The following is a 19,686-nucleotide window of genomic DNA, read 5'->3' on the forward strand; positions in this document are numbered from 1 at the left end:
GGGCTCAGTTTATATCCTGTTGCCTAGGTGAACTGGAGTTTTAGAAGCAGACTGATCTGTTATCTCGGGGTGGGGGGAGGGGGAATTGAAAGAGGTATTAATACAACATGAGTATGTTTACAAATCCTGGGTGAGGTTATGACTTAGCTATAATTCTCTTCTACACACGGTAGCGAGCTCAGTCCCAGTGACTGAGATGATTTCTGCAATTCCAGCTTTGCCACCGGTACAAAGTGGTTGTGCCATATAATTTTTTCCCTTCAAAGGCCACCTTTCTCTGTGCGTGCTCAGTCCTGTCTGGCTCTTGCAGCTCCCTCCAGGGGCAGAGGGGATGGGAGGACAAAGGGAGCCATGCTCCCTCACTCACATTGCTTCCCATGATGCTGGGAGGCCTCCGGCAGGAGGCAGGAGCTGCCTACAGAGGCAGCATCGCTGTCAGGACTGACCCTGCACAGCCCTCCGCTTCTCCTCCACTTCTCCCATGGTCTCTCTCAGGGGCTTACCAAGCTCAGCGTGTTTAACGTAGAGACGGACGCTGCATTCCCACCAGCTCCCGCCTCCTCCCGTTCCGCCTGAGATCAGCAGATGCTCATGGTGTGTATCTGTTCCGAAAATGAGATCCCTGAGCAAGGGGCAGTTTGGAAAGGAGGCACTTTGATCTCTCTTCTTTAATCTCCTCCTCTCTGAACAGCCTGCATCAGTACTTCTCCCCCTCTGCAAAAGTTCTTTGAAACCCTTCAGCAGAAAATGCAAAGGACCTTTCTTTGTTGCCCTCACCCAGGAGCAATGAAATCGGGTCCCATTAAGCTATGCAAACCATGAGCTGTTGCTGGAGCTGCTGCAGGCAGGGGCTCCAGCGGGATCCGCCGTTTGGAAACAGAGATCCAGCCCTGGCGCTGGCCTGTGCCGAGGCAGCTGTGCCGGGCAGCTCCTGCCCACAGCACAGTCCCCACCTGTCTGCTCACCACAGTGGCTTTTGTTGTCCAGGATTGCAGGCTTAGTGGCCCACACAGCAAATGAGTAGAGAGCGACTCAACAGCTGGATCCAGACACATCATCCAACGCCCACATTCTCCAAAATATTCAGACGGCTTCAGGTCACTGTCTTTTCCAGCCTTGGAAGGTCCCAGTGTTGATTCTTTGCTCCCAAAAGCACTAACGAGCAGGGCAAGTAGAGCTCACTTGGTTGCATTTATCCTGTGCTGGAAAATAAACCAACCGCTTCCTTTATTCCTCTTATTTCCTTGCAAAGGGGTTTCAGGTACAAGAAATGAGAAAGCGACAGGAGTCACAGAAAGGTTGAACTACACTAAATGGTTAAGAGACAGGAATTTACCTGATTAAAAATAAGTCTCCCTCATGTACACACCCACACTTGACCTTGCAGCCCTGATCTGCATTTAGAGTCAAGGGAGATCTCACCTGTGTAGGCAGTGAGTGGCCTCCAGTATGTGATTCAGATGTCCAAAACTGGCCATGTGAATGACACAAAGGTCATGCAGTCACCCCAGGTGACTGAAAACATCATCATTGTAGCTGTCTGAAATTAAGTAAGATGCATTCCACTTAAAGATGTCCAAAGTTTTGCCATTAGGACACCACCTAGCTCTTGAAGAGATTGTTGCACCTATACAGGGTAGGAAACTTGCAGGCAAACACAAGGTGGGGAGCAAGAGTTTTCTGTGTAGGTTTGTGATGTCTACAAGGTCATTATTAACTTGGATCTAATAATCTCTTCTGATGATGAAATGTATGTTTTGCATTTTCTTATCCCCCATTTATATCCCCTTTGACCTAGACTTCCGATCACAGCGAAGGCCCCAGCAGTTAATGGCAGATAAATATGCTGGACCGTGGAAAGCTCACCTGGAGGAACTCATGGCAAAAGCACTTTGCTGCTAAGTTCCTTTTAAAAACCAGCTATCCCATTAAAGCGTTTCTGAAAGATTTCACTCGGCAACCATCACACTGCTGTCAATAGCACACGCTACAATCTAACGGCTTTCCTTAGGCTAACAAAAAGTTTGCCTGCAAGGTGGAAAAAGATCTATAGGAATTGCTAAATTATGTCTCTCTAAGGTATTCGCCCTGGTAACACTTAACCGATGGTGACAACAGCATGTGCAGTGCACAATGTCAGCATGTTCACTTAAGGATGTCTCATGGGCCACAATGACCCACCAGATGTTAGCAGCCTCTGAAGATTTTGAGCACTGGATGTTACTGGTGTCCTTCTCTCCTGCCAGGGGTTAGCCACGCTGACGCTCGGCAGCCCGGAAAATCTCCCAGCTTCAGTGTGAACTGGATTGTGGGGAACGCCGACCTGGAGGTTATCAATGCCACAACGGGGAAGAGGACCTGCGGGAGTCCCTCACGGCTCTGCAAGCACATGTTCTTCACTCGGTGGGCAAAGCTTCATGGCAAGGTAGGTCTGATGCACTGACAGGACGCTGCCACCAGCTCTAGGTGGGCTAGTCCTTACCCCAGACTCATCCGTGTTCTAGCAATCTCATGATGAAGCTGCAGCCTCCGCAGGTGTCCTGCATCCCTCCTGGCAGAGGATCAGGAGCTAAGAGCCTGCAGGGTCAGCTGCAGGAGCTGGGAGTCCAGAGAAAGGCAAGGGCAGAAACCCAGGTGGGTTTGGAGGGGAGGTGCATGTTCTGGCTGTCCTTGGCGATGGAGCCATGCTCAGATGAACAGTCAAAAGCCAAGAGGCTGTTAAATGTCCATACGAGCACAACTGCATAAGGTTTTATGCATCTTGTGCCAAGCATCCCTTTGACTCTAAGGGGCGTATTCAACTCACTAAGTCTTAGAGGCCTGAGGGAAGTATTTCTCATCACCTTGGAGGCATCTACGTCACTTCGTTGTTCCACAGGGGTTTAGACTCACAACTTAAACCGCTCCCAATCTCACCAAAGTTAGCTGACTAAAGCAGGTGCTCTGGATCACCTATTCTCCTCCTCTTCCTCACTCTCCCAGATGTGCTGATAAATCCATACAACAATACAGCTGCTCCTCTCAAGGTGAGCGGTCAGGTGCTTGAAGGCTCTCTGATTTCATTACACTCAGCAGCAGTACAATGTAATGGCATTAAAACTACAGGTTGTACTTAATTAAAATGGCCACCACCCCTTGACAGCCCTGCTTTCTCTAGGGAAGATAGCCATGAACATCCCTTGTTTGAAATGGCACTGAAGTCAACCTGCCCTCACACTTCAGTTACTTCCCACAGACAGCAGGCAGTGTCAGGACAGATGGATGGCCAAAAACTACAGGATGGAGGCTAGGGATGTAGGACACATATGAAGAAGTTTGATGTGGAATAAGGAAAATTTCCTGTTGTTATTCTTGGTTCTGGAGTCACCATTTCTCCTCTTGCATGACCCTTCAAGAAAGCGCTGGGGGAGAGAAAGACCCCACCACTTCCAGGAGGAGCAGCAGGGAAAACACAAAGTGTCTCTTCAGCCCACCTGCTTTCACTGCTCAAATATTAATTTGCTGTAAGGAAGCTTGTCAAGAATTGTCCTGCGGTCCATGTAGAGTGGGAGAAGATGAGGACAAGAAAAAATGATTTTATTAAGTGCCAAAACCTTTTTCCTGTTGGGGAACGAGTGGAAAAGAACAAGGCAGAGTGATGGCAGGGGGGTCTGGAGCCACTTCCACTGACGAAGCCATTCGGGAAGGCAACAGACAGGCAGGGTGGGGAGGTGTGAGGACAAGCCCGAAGGGGTTGTTCTGCTCTGCAGGAGACCCCAGGGAAGGAGGCTGGGGGACTCAACGCACCCCAAGCAGTGGCACGACCTGTCCTAGCAGGGACCCTGAGCCTGGGGGTGGGGGGAGCAGAAGAGACCAGCCTGGGCTTCGTGCCCAGGGCTCAGTCACAGTTTGGTGGCACAGGTCCCAGCCTATTTCTTGCACAGCAGGTAGCATGGGGAGGGGGGCAAGAAGCACTTCTGCTGCCCCCAAAACAAAGGGATCCTCATGGGAAAAAACCCCTGGGGCAAGTCGGGCCCCAGGGAAGGCTATGGCCAGGACTATGGCTGGGGGAGCTGGACTGCACCTCGCTCGCACCAGGGATGGGGTTGGGATGAGCAGGAGGGAGTAACTCATGGCTGAGCAGGGCGCTTTGCTTTTGACAAAACGAAGCGTTTGAGAATGTCATCGGTGTCCCCTTCTGGGGCACAAAGGGGCAGCTGGAGGGGAGCCACCACCAGCCAGGCCAGCTGGCGGCCCTTTGACGCCCAGGCTGGCAGCATCGCCCTCCCACGGCCAGAGCAGCCCCACGGTGAGCTGGCACCACAAGGACTGGAGCAGCTCATTTCGGGCTGCGCGATCGCCTTTCCCTTTAATCTGTCTTTCAGCATCTCTCCTTTTTAGAGAGAGGGAAAAGAGTGGTGTTTGCTCACCACGCTGTGCTTTGAGGGTGTGTTTTCCTACAGGCTACTATTTCCCTGGCTTGTAAGCGTTGGACTTCCACCTGTCTGCTTGCTCTAGGGCATTTTCCAGACTTGGGTTTTTTCATGTAATGTCAAAGCCTCACTGCTGGTTCGGCACTGTTAAGACTTGGGCTGGTCTAAGGAGGTCATTTGTTTGGTCCTTCTGCAGAGCAAAGGGGCCAACAGACCACTCAGTTTTCCTGCACCAGCACAAATCCTGACGCCTAATTTCTGCCCTGTTCTGGACAGGTTTCACAGCATTTTCAACAACAACAGATTAAAAAGGGAAAAGGGGAGAGTGTGGGAGGGGACTCTCCTTCTTGTGTCTCTTGGCATTACTTGGAAGCACTGAGCTGCTCTGCTTCCCGGGCTAAACTGAACACACTCTTTAAAGATCCCCAGAAAGGATTTTTCCTTTTTTTGTCCCTAAAAATCATCTTAACTGAGAAGTAGGGTTTTGCCTTTGTAAAGCACACCAAGATTTGCTACTGCCTATGGCCACTCCAAGGCAAAGCTGTTTACCCCGTTCCTCTTTGCAATGGCTTGAAACCATGTCACAGGCATTTATTGCTTCCCTGTTTTTTTTGTTGTTAAACCAAAAGCAAACACACAAAGCACAGTGATAGTTTGTTTGTTGCTTATGAAATGTAGACAGGAAGATTATACAGCTACTGAAGCCTCCTGTTTCTTTTGGCTCGTTGGTTGATTTTTTTATTTTTATTTTTTTCCCCTTCCCTGATTTTTGTTCTGCAGCTGAGCACACGAATACCAAGCCATGGAGACATGCCATCAGTGTACAGCGAGGCAAAGCTGGTGGCTCAGACGTACCAGTCTGTCAAGCAGCAGCTGTTTAAAGCGTTTCAGAAAGCCGGTCTGGGCACCTGGGTGAAGAAACCCCCAGAGCAAGATCAGTTCCTACTAACTGTATAAATCACTTGACACCTTTGCTACATGACTGGATCAAATCAGCTGGAGAGAAGGCTAGGCAGGACACGTGAGCCGAGAGAATTGAAGCAGTTTGAGATTTAATAGCAACCTCAATGGGAATATTTGCTTTTAATTCTGTATTGGAAATACGTAAATAGACATGTGTCTGATGCACTGAACTTGACTTTAGAAAACTGCTTTTCCATGACCCCTTCCCAAGGATGTACCTGCCCAAATTACAATGCCACCCCCACAGATTCTGCATTTCATTGTTTATTGCTGTTGGTTATTACTGATTTGAGGTGTTAGCGGGCCACCTGTCTGATCCCAAATAGAGGTTGTTTTCCCTCACACAATCAGTGCAAGAGTCATCACTGAACAATGGAAAATAGTGAGCAAAGACGGAAGTACCCTAGGCACGTGGCATGACAGCAGGTCTCAGAGCACCCATAATCATCCAAAAAAAGGTGTCTAACCTCTATGCAAAAATCATCCTGTTAGCTGCCTAAATCTGTGAGAAAGAATTTGGACCTCAAAGATATGCAGCATTTTTAAACTCCCTTTTCCACTGCTGGCTCTGAGCACAAAGCCAAGTGTCAGGATTCCCTTGGTTTTTACACTTATTCCCTCTGACTCCTTGGACAAACCACTTTGCACCAAATCTTCAAATCTGGCCAGGAGTTTTGCACTTGCAAATTTTAATTACCCGTGCCCAGTTCATCACACGTGCCCTTTAGACACCAGCCGGGATGCAGATGCTTGTCAAGAGGGCGATTCAACCCTGTACTGCCTGCGGAGGTGCACAGTTCCAGGGGCTGCCGGTGCAGACCGCCGTGGTGATGCTCCTAGCTCTGGAGCTTGAGGTAGCTGCCTAAAGTCAGGCAGGCTGGGACCAGGACCCAGAGCCTCAGATTTCCAAGCTCGTGACGATCCACAGCTTTAAATTAAGTGGGTGTGAGCTCAGGATGCTCCATACACCTGCAATATCACTGGGCTGGGTAGCCACGACTAAGGCATCCCAAACAAGAGAGCGCATTTGATACTTGGCCCTTTCCTGCCTCAGTTTCTCCACCTGTCAAATGGGGATAATAATACTTGCCTGCTTCACATTTAAGGAACTTGGCAGGGTCAAAGTGCTCTGGTCGTATGATGCTGTCACTCTTGCAGTGAGTTTTACCTCCCCACATAGTCCAATTGGTGTAAGTGCAGCAGATGCAACGACAGGCTTGGGTAAGACAAGGTCTTACTCAACGTAAGAGCTTTCAGATTCTAGCTCTGTGTAAATGCCAGGTATTACTATTGTTCATGTTCATCTGCAGCCTGAAAAGCAGGTGGGGTTTTTCAGTTAGGAGACGAGTAGCACCCAACAGTTAAATATTTTCTTCATAACTGTGGCTGGGTCTGATATAATCTCATCTTTGAACCCTCCCAAACTTCATCAGAATGCAGAAGATACAGTCATGGGAGAACTGAGCTTTGATAGTCCCACTGCAGAACCAACCTTCAAACGCCCTGTGCATTTCTTTCAGTTTTTGGTTTTTTAAATGACAGGATTTGCGGGTATATAACTACTGTTTTCTTTTTATTCCTGTGATTCTCTTTAAATCTGTATATAACATGCTGCTACTGATTTGTGATAACTGTCTTGGTATTTTCTCAGAACTGTCAAGCTGAGTTACTTTTCAAACAACACAAGGCTCATATTTTTCCATGTAATTTCCTTTACACGGGAAACTGTTCCTATCAATAAAGATAGATGCTCTTTGTATAGGGTTTATCATGTTTGGAGAGCCATATACAGTAAATACATTGTTTATTGATGCCCACAATAGAATAGCTACAGTATTTTGATGAGATTTTATTTTTAGATTATAAACTACAAGATGTATCTATAGTGTCTTGTATAAAAACAATTGTGATAAACTAGAATTTTTAAATTAGATAAAACAAAGCTCTCCCCTTCCAGAAACCTTTTCAGCAAAATAATACATTCCATATTAACTACCAAAAATATTTAAAAAAATATCCTTAGAGTAGAAATAGTTAAAAAAAAAAAAAAAAAACAAACAAGACTGAGACGTTTCAATAATGGAAACGTTTTATGGTAACCACTTTGTCAATAGTTTGACCAGTTTGTCAGCTCTTCTGAATAGCATTCAGAATTTTTTTGGCACCTTCTGGAGCTTCCCGGTACCTCCACACGGTCCCGTCCTCTAACACAGCTGTCACTGGTGCAGCCCTCCAGTGTGATCTGGGCAGCAAAGGTGCCCAGAGGGGCAGTGGGCGGGTGGGGGGGGTCAGGCCCGTGACTGGAGGTGTGGGAGAAGCTGTGGGTGACACTGGCAGTGGTGGTCCCAGAGGCTCCGGCTGCTCCCACGGGGGGAGAGAAGCCACAGGGCAACCAGAGAGGAGGACAAGGGTTCTCATGCAGAGATCCACAGGGCGGGGGGAAGCAATGTCTTCTACTTTTCCTCTCCAAGTTAGTCTTTATCTAGCACACAAGAGACCTCAATGGCTCCTCCTTACATCTCCCTGCCCTCGCCCATCCTCCTCCAGCCCTGGCATGACGTCAGCTCGACTAACGCATATGGCTCCACAGGCCGGTCTCGCAGCTACTGTGACAACAAAACACCGTGCCTGGTTATTTTTAAGAATAAAAAGAAAAGTGTGGTGGGATTGAATTATCCTTTGTTGCAAGAAATACATAAATGCAATCCTGGATTCAGCTGCCAGAATGAATTTGGTAGCGGGGACCGAACTGAGTCCCCACTGCAAGCGGGCATCAGCTGATCTCATCGGAGGCAATGGAGTTGCACGTGCTTGCACTAGGGTTGAATATGACCTTAAACGTCTACTTCTTCTCATTATGTGCAGCGATAGAGTGTGATGGGACCACATCCCAGAAGCACATATGACCTACATACAGCATTTCCTGAAGAAAAGGAAAAATTGCTCAGTAGTAGTTCTTTAGTGAAGATTCTGTACATAACACGCATGAGTGAATGGCAATACTGTACTAATGGATGTACATTTGTAATATTTGTAAAAAAAAAAAAGAGACAAAAAAGACAACAAAAGAAAATAAATCTGAATTTACATATGTGAATTTGCTGCTAAGTTCTGTAAATTGCACTTCAGTGATACCTGATAAGTGAATGTTTCTGTTAAGTGAATAAAATGCCAAGTAAAATTGTTCTTTCACTGTTTGTTGACCATTTTTCACTGAGGCTTAGCAATCAGTTTGAATGTGCTCCAAAATGCTAGTATGTATTTTTACACACATCTACTGTAGTTCTACAGACAACATGCTCTTATTCAGTTTGGATTTGATGCATTGTAGGAATCACACATTTGTACTGAGAGATAGATGTGCCTGCTCATGTAGAAGAAGCCATACAGGGACACAGTCTTATCCTGGAAGAATAGTGAACTGGGTCCATCTCTAATTTGATCCTTTGAGGTGACTCTCAAAGATCTTTCTTAATAAAAATTAAACGTGTTTTTGCAAACTCACACTGCATAGGACTTGCTGTATAAAGCTGTTTAAGAAAACTAAAGTGATGAACAAAAGGTCAGTACATCTGCAGATTTCTTCTTCACTGGTGGAGTGGCCTTGGTTTATTCTTGCTTTAAACTATCAGTATTCAGCTATAGCAGACCAAAGTCACACTGAGCCCAAATGACACCATCCACACAAAAGTTTTAAGATGCGTTACTGTATGAGCATCACCCGGTGCCTTGAGATGATTTCCCTCGGCCAGTCCTCGCAGAGATCACTGGTATTACGAAAGCCTTTCAGAAGCACCCACTGTCAAAGTATAAATACACCAACAGTGGCAGTTCTCTAGAAGGAGATTTTCCTGTCCCCTTCCTTGTGAAGATTTGGTTCCGGGATGGAATTGAGCCCGGCAGCTCACAGGGAGCCCCACCAGCTCGCTGGCCCCACAGCTCCTTGCTTGCTCATGTTGAAGAAGTCAGTGCCAGACCCACACAGCCCATCCCACGGGTTTCATTCCCCAGCATAACAGGACAGGGACTATGCACAGCTTTATTTTCAAACTAAGACTTTGCTGCGGTTGCATTTCCTTAGCTTGGATCTGTGTCATTAGGTATTTGGGTGGGATAAGGAGGAGGGGGGGAGAAGAAAGATTTGCAGGGTGAAGTTGTCTGTATGGAAAAAAGTCATTGTGAGCTGACACGATTCTGCCACCCACAGAACATTTTTGCCTTAAGTAATAAAAGCAACAGATTCTCAGTATTTGTAAATCTCCAAGTGTATTTGCACACATAAATTTTACGGCTTTAACTGGATATAGGTAAAGCAAACCCCATAGTCTCACACAGCAGTTACTTCCCTGCCAGTAAAAATGGTCGCAGCAGCGTAACACTGTCCTAAACAGAAAGGAGAGAAGTTACACCAGTAGAAAGGCAGTTTGTGCTGCTATCCACCCTCCAGGTGATGAGCTTATCATTATTTTGGTGTCAAAAAACATAAACACCCAAATTCTTAACTTGGCAAAACCCATGCATAGCATCGGCTTTCCTTGCAGAGGGGCTCTTGAGGCGACGTGCCGAGACCAGCCCCAGGGCAGATGCAGGGAACAAGCAGAGCTTTGGCCATGAGGGGCAAAGGGTGGAGGTGAGGAGGTCCCAAGGGGGGCTTCCCAGCAGCCTGGCAGCCCCTCATCCCGCTCCGGGGCAGTTTGGCCATGGCTGAGTCCACAGCAGGAGGCTCCCAGCCTGTTTTCTCCTCCAAAAGTAGTTGCTACTGCCCCACCACGGCAGACACTGTGACACGATTTGGCTGCTGAAAACAACTACAAAGCAGTCATTAGGGTAAATTGTATGGTTGGATTCTGTGTTTAATCTCATTAAATTTAAACGCTAAATACCAGAAATGCATTTAAAACTTTACAGGCGTACACCCCAGCGTCGTCAGGCACAGTTATTTCTTTTCGAACTGTATATTGGAAAAACAACAACATAAAACATGAACAAGCTGATATATCGACTAATAGAGGGCTTCAGAGAAGTGCCTGTTTCTCAAATAAAATAAATAAGTCCTTCTGCTGCAGTTAAACCTTGATAGCCATGCTTGTGTGTTGAAGAATGAAATAGCAATTTAAGAGCTTTTTAAGCCTTTTGATTCATTACCGTTGTGCCTACTTTCCAGCCCTGAGACCTGATTACTTTGGCTGGTTTCAGCTTGATCATGTTGATACACCAGTTTAGCTGGAAATCTGGGTGAAGTCATAGAAAATCTGAGACATTTTAAAAGGTAGTGACAGTCTGTTTGGATGCAAAACCAAAACCAAACCCAAAGCAACACAAAGACATACAAGCACATGCACACATATAGACACATGCTACTCCAAGGCCTCCTGCATAAATAATGTGGCCTTGGAGAAAGGGGATTAATAATCATTGCCTCTTCAGCAATGAAATGGTTCTGCTCAAATGCTTCATTCAATCTGGCTTTCCTGGTAATTAAATCCTCTATTAGAGAAGTTTATGTTCTATTTTATCAACTTCCTTTGCAATACAGAATGACTTCCACTAGACCATTAAAGTCTTGTTCTGCTGTGGAGAGGAAAAGGTCCCATTCATTCTCCTCTGGCCCTGAACAGATGCCTTTGCAGCCTATCCTGCCATGAAATGATCCAAGCCAGGAGGAGACATCTCCTTCCTTTACACCCAATGTTACTGAAACAGCCTCCCCCAAAGGAAAATAAAGATATGAAGACTGGTACGTATTGTTGGGTCTGACCAGTTCTTCTGATAGACTGATAAACTGGTGCCTACCTCTCCTGCTCTCGAGACCTCAAAGTCATGCTCAGACATTAGCACGGACTGTATGTGACATACCACAATGGAGGTGGTTTACCTACAGTACCCTTCCTTCCCAGCACCACCAGCCCAACTGCACCCAGCCCTGCCTTCCACAGCACACTCTTTGCTACAGATTGCTTTTATTTCATTTGATTTTAACAAGTAAATTGTTTACTCACTTAAGAGTGATAAATCTATAATAACACACATTTTTACTGTGGATTCTGAAGTCAATTGTTTTTTCTAAAGCAAATTGCTTGTTCACATCCTGCTCTCAGTAGTAAAAGGACTAACAACAGGTGCCAGCATCCCCTTGACACCACAGCTCCTAAAATCCCAACCATCACACAGAACAGTGGGACTTGGGCTCCTAAATCTCAAGTTTCAGTGGGAGATGAGGTGATATTCAGAAGGGACTTGTTAACCTACCTCTCATTGTCAGCACCTAAACCCCACATTGTTTGGTACCAAACCCCTGCTCAGCCTCCGGCACTACATATCCTCTAGAGCCTACACATCTTCTTCTGGGCATGCCTTGTCTAGGCTGCCTGGTGTGTGGCCTGGTGCTGATCCCCACCATGCTTTGACCTGTCCAGATTCATGAACTACACCTGCACTTCCTACTTGTGGTCCTCTCAAAGCCTCTACAAGACGACTTTCCAGCAAAAGAGGAGAGTCCTTTTTTGTTGAGTGACTCAACCTGTAAACCCCTCAGGCTGCTGTCTAAAGGAACAGGCAAGTATCGTAATCACCAGAAAGTCAGGCACTCGGGAAGAAAGGTAAGGAGACAAGGTGTCTCACGTTTATATTATTTCACATTATACAGAAGAAGCTAAATTATTTGTTATTGTAATTTAATAAACTTTTGGCATGAGAGAGAACAAAACAGACTTGGTAACATAGCTGGCTTGAGGGTACTTATCTGGGAAAGGAGCAGACCTGAGTTCTTGTCTAGTTTTACCCTCCAAAGTGAGGAAGAGAAGAACAGGTGAAGAGCCCCAGATGGGGGAGCTCCTGCCCTCCAGACAATGAGTTCACAACACATGAAAAACCTTTGTTCAAGGACCACCTTCACCTTAACCACTTCATCCACCCAGAGGATAAGCGTTTAGTTTGAACCCATTTTCTAAGCTTCCTGGATAGAGAAAAGTGGCTACATAAGGTGATTCATGCCATTTAACACAATGTCCAAGAGACATGGAGAAAACTTGCCCTCTCAAGGCTCTGGCCTCTCCCCACTGATGGGAGAGGGAATCTGTACTCCTGCATTCAGAGGACTGCATGGGGATGTGACTCCCAGCCAAAGAGTCTGCAAGCCATGGAACCTTCTGTTTCTCCACTCTAAAAACCAGTGACTATTCGTTGTCACAGGGAGCTGGCTTTTGAGGATTAAAACTATTAGGCTGTAAGAAAATACAGTACATATATATATATATATATATGAAACAGATCAATCTGCTTTTAAAGTTAAGTGTAAACACTTTCAAATTCTGGAAAGAAGGCATTCCAGCTGTAAGTTGTGGTGGATGACTAAATGAACATATACTGTACATATTTGGAGGTTTGGTGAGCAAGCAACAGGGTGTTTGATACCAAATTCATGTTCCAACCTGAGAGCTAAAAGGACTAATTCCACAGGAATGTTTCCTTTGTGTCAAAACTTGGTTCCTAGCCCTGACTCATCTGTACTCACTGGAAAACCAAAACCATCCGTCACTGCCATCTAAGACTTTGCATAGAATTTTCTTGTGGTGGCTCAGTATTTCCCAGATCTATTTTTTCAATATCTGACCCAGTAACTCTTTGACCCTCTAACAAGTAGAAATACCTTTGAAGAACATTTCTGATTATTTGAAACATTTGCTGTATAAGTTCATCTCTGCTTTCTATGTGTGGCTTTCCTAAAATATTCTTTTATCTTCTTCTTCAGTTATTTAAGGGGTGAGGCAGAGATCAGAAATAGCTAATTTGTCCATCTATTTGTCTCATTGCCTACTGGTCTCTCTTGAAGAACTGTGGCAAAAGTGAAGACTGGGTTGTTCTGAAAATAACCCCTTTTTCACTCAAGGAGTGATGTGGAGATCACTCTATCCCAAAAGTGTCAGTGAAATGTAAAAAAAAAAAAAAAATTTTGGCTCACTACACTGTGGGATTCTCCAACTAAGGTAAAACTCTGCCACCTTAGTGCAAACCTATTGACTTCAAATGATTCAGACTAGTGTAACTGAGCAGAATTCAGTTTATGAAGGTAATTGGGGGGTTAAGGTCACATGAAAAAGGTACATGAAAACACTTCATCATTCTCTCTCCTTGTACTTTCACAGTGCAACTCAATGATTTGCACCGCTGAGCGCCAAAGCAGCCTGCTAGCGTCTCTAGACAAGGCTGGCTGAAGATTACCCTGTGAAATGACATTAAACTCATGAAGCATTTTAGTGCTTATGGGATCGGCCAGGGAGTGCCATACTTTACTCCTGCTGCTAATTTCTCTCCTCTTTTGTCATCCTTCCTCCAGTTTTCATGGGGGAAAAGCTCTATTCAGCCATTGCAGGTAAGATTAGACAGACCTTCATGGGAAGATGGAAAGGACAATTTAGTGTGGTCCCCCACATATCACAGCAGTTCAATACCCCTGTCCCAGGACTTTCTGCTGCTGCGTCTTTCTCCTTGCCAGCTCTTGCTACAAATTTCCCTGACAGAAAGCTACCCCATCATGTCCCAAACCAACTCTTTTGGCGCTTTTGGGTTCCCCTGCTAGCACTGCTGAGTACCTGCTGCTAATATAGATAAATGTAAAACAACACATGGAGAAACAGTAAACCAAAGTAAAAATACATCTTAAATGAAGCAGCTCCCTCCATCTTTTACAGGGAGGTTTGCAATAGGTCCTGACTTCACTGTTACTGTTGTTATTATTATTACTGGCTGAATAGTTTGACAGTCTTTACACCCTCTAACTGGTCTTCTTTACTGCTAGAGGGGTCCTAAGCCACACAGGGACAAGTTGCTGCAGAGATGCTGGGTGTGGAAATTATGTGGGCTGCCTCGTGCAATGTTGTCTTGCGCCTGCAGCAGCTGGAGAGCTGCGAGTGGTCCTTCGCCTTCACCCAGCCCTGCGTGTCTGCTCCCCCCACCTGCAACAGGGCTGTAGGAGCCTCCATCAGAGGTGATTAATGTATTATTGCCACCAGTGATCAGATAGATCATGCTTATGAGTCATACTGGCCTTTAATATCTGTAAGCCAGAGAAAAGAATATTGCATTAATTAATATTCTTTAAAATAAATTAACAGACTAGAGCCCTTCAGTCCTTCGCATCCTTCTCCCTGAGCACCGGCAGCAGCAGCCTGCACTGGGGAAATGGCAGGAGCTGCCCAGGAAAAGCGAGCAATCAAACCAGCCACCTCCAGCTTGGCAGGGCTGGTCTTTGGTTTCCTTTCCAAAGGAAAAACCCCTCAGTGTACCCAAGGGCTTGCTGCAGCCCATGGGCTGGTAGCTTTGGCGTATATATATGTTTGTGTGTGTGTGTGTATACATATTTATATATATTTGCTTAAGGACTCCATCCTACATGCTGAACCAGGACATTGGTGCTCAATGGCCCGTCAGCTGGCCAGTGCCTCCCCTACCAGAAAAGGGAGGGTATGGAGCTATTTGTCCTGCTGTTTAAGCAGTAATTTTACTTGCATTTAAGCCAGGACTGCTGCTGAAAAAAGCACTGCGCCCTGTGTCATCCCCCCCCACATCCCTGACACTGGAGTCCAGGCATATGCCCAGTGATGCAGAGCAGTAAAGCTGATCCTGCTGAAAATCTGCTAACCTTTTCTTTCTCTTTTTTATATTGGGGTATTATTTCAGAGTACGTCCAAGTGCTCTGTCTGGTTCACCGCAGCACCACACGTGTACCGGTGCCAATGTAGTCCAGGGGGGCAAAAAGCAAGGCAGGCAGAGGGACCCCTCTGTGCAGTGACAGTGACGGTGATGTTGCAAATGCAGGTCCCCTTATACCCTTATAGCTCCGTTTGGACCATCAGCCCTCACCTCCCTGTGAACACATGTAACTGAAAAGACCTTACAAATAACACTGGGAAAATGCACACGTTCACTTGTGAGGTCTCTGCATTTGTCAGAGCTCTCCACTGAAGAAACTGCTGTTCTCCTTGTGTCGTTATTTCCCTTTCTTGGAAAAAACTCTTTATATGTCTAAATATTTTGTGCGATGAGAGCACCATTTGCAGAGTAAGAGACGCTAATGTATGAGGAGAAGCTGGAAAGTCTGCACATCACAGCCCACCAGCAGCCTGTAAAGCATTCCCCTAGGGCACGGCGCAGGGGGTTATTCACGTTGATGTGTGGATGGGGGTTTCTTGCTGCCTGGTCTCACTGATACATAACGGAGCAGTTCTTCAGACAGGCACCATGATGAGCGCCTACGTTTAATACATTTCTGTCAAACGGAGAATTTTTTGTATTCGTGGATGTGGCCATTTAATGTATTTTGGTTCTTTTGGAGATTTCCCACCTCTCAGCATCACCCACTGCTTGCTCCCTCCTGCTGCCTTCCACAAGGCTGGAGCAGGCATACTCTGCGAGGAAGGACAGGTGGTTTATAACCCAGGAGAAAGCAGGAGGCAAGACAAGACCTATTCCCACGTGCTTCTTTCCAGGCTTCAGGCAAGTTACATGAACCTCCCTTTTCCTCCACGTGGACAATAAGCACTGAACCGTTGTTGAAGTCTCTGTAAGAATGCACTAGGGCTAGAATTGTAAGGGTTAGGCTAGCAAACAGAAAGCCTTTTTTTTTCCCACACCTGAAGTCAAGTCAATGCCTGCTGTTAATCAATCAAATCAAAAATTGAGCCAGTCTTCTCTACCTTTGTTTGTGTACATTTCTGAAGGGCACAGCCACACCATACAGGTTCAGCCAACCTCACTGCTTGCGGCCCCAAAAAAGGGAGATCCCCTTTTCTACCCCCCCCACCTTCCTTCCCCCACTCCTGCCTGCACGTCCTGCCATCTCTGCCATCCTCCCAAACTGCTTTGAATCCCTAAACGAGCAGAAAACTGACACAGCAAAAAATAAGATAAATGCCTCTTAGGCTGGGGAGTTGAAATCGTTTTCCATGGGGCCAGGAGGCTGCAGAGCTGGGAAAGACTGGGAGCTGGGCAGGGGCAGTGGAGAGGGATGGGGATGGGGACACAGAGAGGGGATTTTCCTTCTCCGTGGCAAAGAGCCATTAGCTCTGCAGCCTCAACCTTAAGCACCAGTAGCTTCTGCCTTTTTCCCCCCATCTTGCAATATTGCATGTCTCTGTCCCTCCTCACTGCCTCCGCGTGCCCTGGAGCTGTCCTGGGGCACCTCCAGCCCCGTAGGGAACGGCGAGCTCATACGGACACCCAGCATGGCGATGCCTCTGCCCTGGCGGCAGCACCAGGCTCCAGGGAAAGGAGGAAGACAGCTGAAATACCAGGAATTCCCAGCCCCGATAATAAAGGACCAACAGTGGCATTTGCATGGATGCTGGCGAGTCAAGGCCAGGCTTTCGGAAATGCTGATCTCTGCGTACAAGATGGTGTGTGAAACACAAGTGTCAGGAGAACCAACCTCACAGACCTTCCTGTCCCTTCCAGCTCCTTTCCCCTCACCTCCACTGAGTGTGCCACAGCCTTTCCAGGGCATTTCTTAGGCGTTGTTGAAGATTTTATCCCTAAAAATATTTTTTCATACATAGGCAAGGTGGTTTTTGTTCCTAATAGACCCATATTAACTGTAGTACATCTAATCCATCCCTTGTCCTTACCAGAGTAGTGAAAGGCACGTAGTTTTTATGCTGACCCCTTCCTGATGGGAAACTGAGGCACAGAGTGCCAAGGTGGCCATGGGAAAGTCCTGCAGGTGAGAAGTGCCTCTGCCAGGCCGTGCACCCTTTGGGCCAACACCTTGCTCCTTCACAAGCCTCCCTGCCCACCCAGCGCAGAGCCTGGCGAGGGGAAAGGCTCTGCCCCAGTGCCCCAGAGACGGTGTGCAATGCTCCTGTGCAGCCGGAGTACCATAATTTCTTTAACTGCCCTCGGGAATCGATTGTCCGGGAAGGCTGGGGAATCTTGCTCTTGTAGGACTTTCAGCCTAACCTAGGCAAAAACCTGTGAGGAGCACAATGTATGTGTCTGACTTGGCCCGGTGGTGAGACCACACTGGCTCGTTTGAACTGGTGCCCTAAGTCACCTGAGCTAAAGCACCAAGATGTTCCCTTTCAATACAAGTTGATCTGTGAAAGAAGAAAGGACAGCAGCTAGCCAGAAAGAATTTAAAATAAAACACATTAAAATACATTATGGAATATTTAAATGTAAAATCTATTAATTTGTCATATTGTGTTATGGTGTTCAAGTGATAGCCATAGCACGTTAGTAACAGGTATATTATCAACATGTATATACACATGTACACACACATATTTTATAATAGGCACAAATAATAATATACCATGACGCACCACCTCATGTAACCCATATTTTTGGCACATCAGAAAATAAGACTAAAAACCCACAAAGATAAAATTTCATGGAGTCTCTTACCACTACATAACTACATATATATTTATGTATTTATAGACATATAAGAACAAAAGCTAACTAGGAAATGCCCCAGTTTCTTCCCAGTGGCAGTTTAGCACTTCGGTCACCCTCACGCAGGTGAGCCATGGGGCAGCATCCAAGGTGGTGGGAGCTGGACTTGACTCTCGTAGGTTCCTTGACACTTCTGTGCTCAGAAAATGAAGCTTCCAAGTATATGCCTCTCCCTGCCTGTCAGTAGCTATCTGGCATCCCCTGTGTTTCACTCCTGGTGTATTTAGGTGCAACATGTATTTTTTCAAAACTTTCTATCCATCACCCATAATGTATAGCTGAAGTGTTTGGCTCCAGTACATTTACATGGTAATCAAATCATTAGCCTGGGGGAGGCATAACACATTAATGACTTTAGAAATGTTGGTTAAACTCCAGTCCTGATCAAAGAGACGAAAATTTATTGTCATTCCTCTAATAGCCATGTGGTAACCAAAATGAAATCAATTTGATGAAGATAATTAGGTTCCCATCTCCATCACCACACGCTTAGTACAATTAGGTGGAATGAGCTTCCCCTGCTAGCAATATGATACTGTTAGCACAGACAAAAATACTTCAACAGCGCCAGCCAGGAAACACTTACAGAACCTATTTTTTAAATTAGAAACTGCTGGTTCATCAGAATCTGAATACTCCCGGGAGTCTCCGTACCACACGCATAGGTCCTGGGTAGAGCTCCCAGGCAGACGCTAGCAGAGGTCTCCGCTAGAGTGGAGGGCATCCTTTTAGGACTTTGCCTGGGCTGTTGGACATGCACATTGGGTCCTGGATCTCCCTCAGGAGCCTCCTCCTGTTCCTATGGGGCTGTGGAGATGGTGCCCACCCCAGGGGCACTGCTGGTCCCTCCTTGCTGAGCCATGACCAGACGTCGCAGTGAGCAGGGTCAGCAGCTTTTTGGTGATCCTGCTCGCCGCGTCCAAGCCAGGTGCAGGAGGATGCTGAGGCGAAGCTCTGCAGGGAGGTTTGTGGGCAGAAGGTGGCTGCTTCTAGCGGCGATGAGGCTGGGGAGCTGGATCCTCTCCAGGCATTAGCCTCTCCCACCAGCTGGGATGTTTGCAGACTCTATACCCCGCGTCTCCATATGCTAAGCCCTAAGCACAATTATTTTTCTTGCTGAGAAGCCTCTGTATCAGCTTGGTGCTGAGCAGGAAAAGCAAATTAAATCTTTGCAGAATAAGAAAACCTTCTTCCAGCTCTGAACTGACTGGGCTCAGCACTCCTCTTTGCATCAGCTTCATAGACAGAATATATTAGGGCCCATGCTAATCAAATAATGGGAAACCTGATCTGTTAACGCTCATTAACAAGCAGTCAAACTACATTTCCAGTTTTCTAAAAAATAAAATATTCTATTTGTGAATATTCAGCCAATACTGATTTAATTTATTCCAAATGTTTGAAACTTCAATAGCTGCATAGATTTTAGCAGAGATGACGCATATCTTTTCAGTGTAGACCTTCAGCTATACAATAACTGTTGCCAGCACTTTGAAACAGAGGTAAAGGTTAAGCGACTTAGGAACCTAAGACCGATTTTTGGTCAAAGCTTTTGAAAACTGCACTCAAAGTTTCATTCCCCATCTTTTAATAAATATTTTGTCCCTGATACTATCCTGCCACTTGGGAAAAAAAGACCCTTTACAGAGTCGTAGTCCTGTGTGGTGCAGGACATTTGACACAGGTTTTCCAACAGCATCCATTGACATCTTAGTGAGAAGGATTTTAGAGATGCAGGAAAGAGAGGCCCAAAGAAGCTATTTCCCTAAAATTAAAGCTATTTTATTACCTTTTCTCTTTCAGATGTGTCTCTCTTTGTTGCACTCAGAGTCCTCCTTAGGCATATTTTGGACAAATGCAA

At 46.2% G+C, this 19,686-nt stretch overlaps 1 protein-coding gene across 1 annotated transcript in view; it reads left to right on the plus strand.

The window, feature by feature from the left end:
• ADARB2 (adenosine deaminase RNA specific B2 (inactive)) overlaps window positions 1–8,516 on the plus strand; it is a 324,517-nt gene extending 316,001 nt beyond the window's left edge. The window contains exons 9-10 of the mRNA XM_049798800.1: window positions 2,247–2,425; window positions 5,193–8,516. Of these exons, the coding sequence (XP_049654757.1) occupies window positions 2,247–2,425; window positions 5,193–5,369 (356 nt within the window). The 3' untranslated portion in view covers window positions 5,370–8,516. The remainder of the gene's footprint in view (window positions 1–2,246; window positions 2,426–5,192) is intronic.
• The last annotated feature ends 11,170 nt before the right edge of the window (window positions 8,517–19,686 follow it).

The sequence above is a fragment of the Accipiter gentilis genome, chromosome 4, assembly GCF_929443795.1.
Source record: "Accipiter gentilis chromosome 4, bAccGen1.1, whole genome shotgun sequence".
NCBI classification, from domain to species: Eukaryota; Metazoa; Chordata; class Aves; order Accipitriformes; family Accipitridae; genus Astur; species Astur gentilis.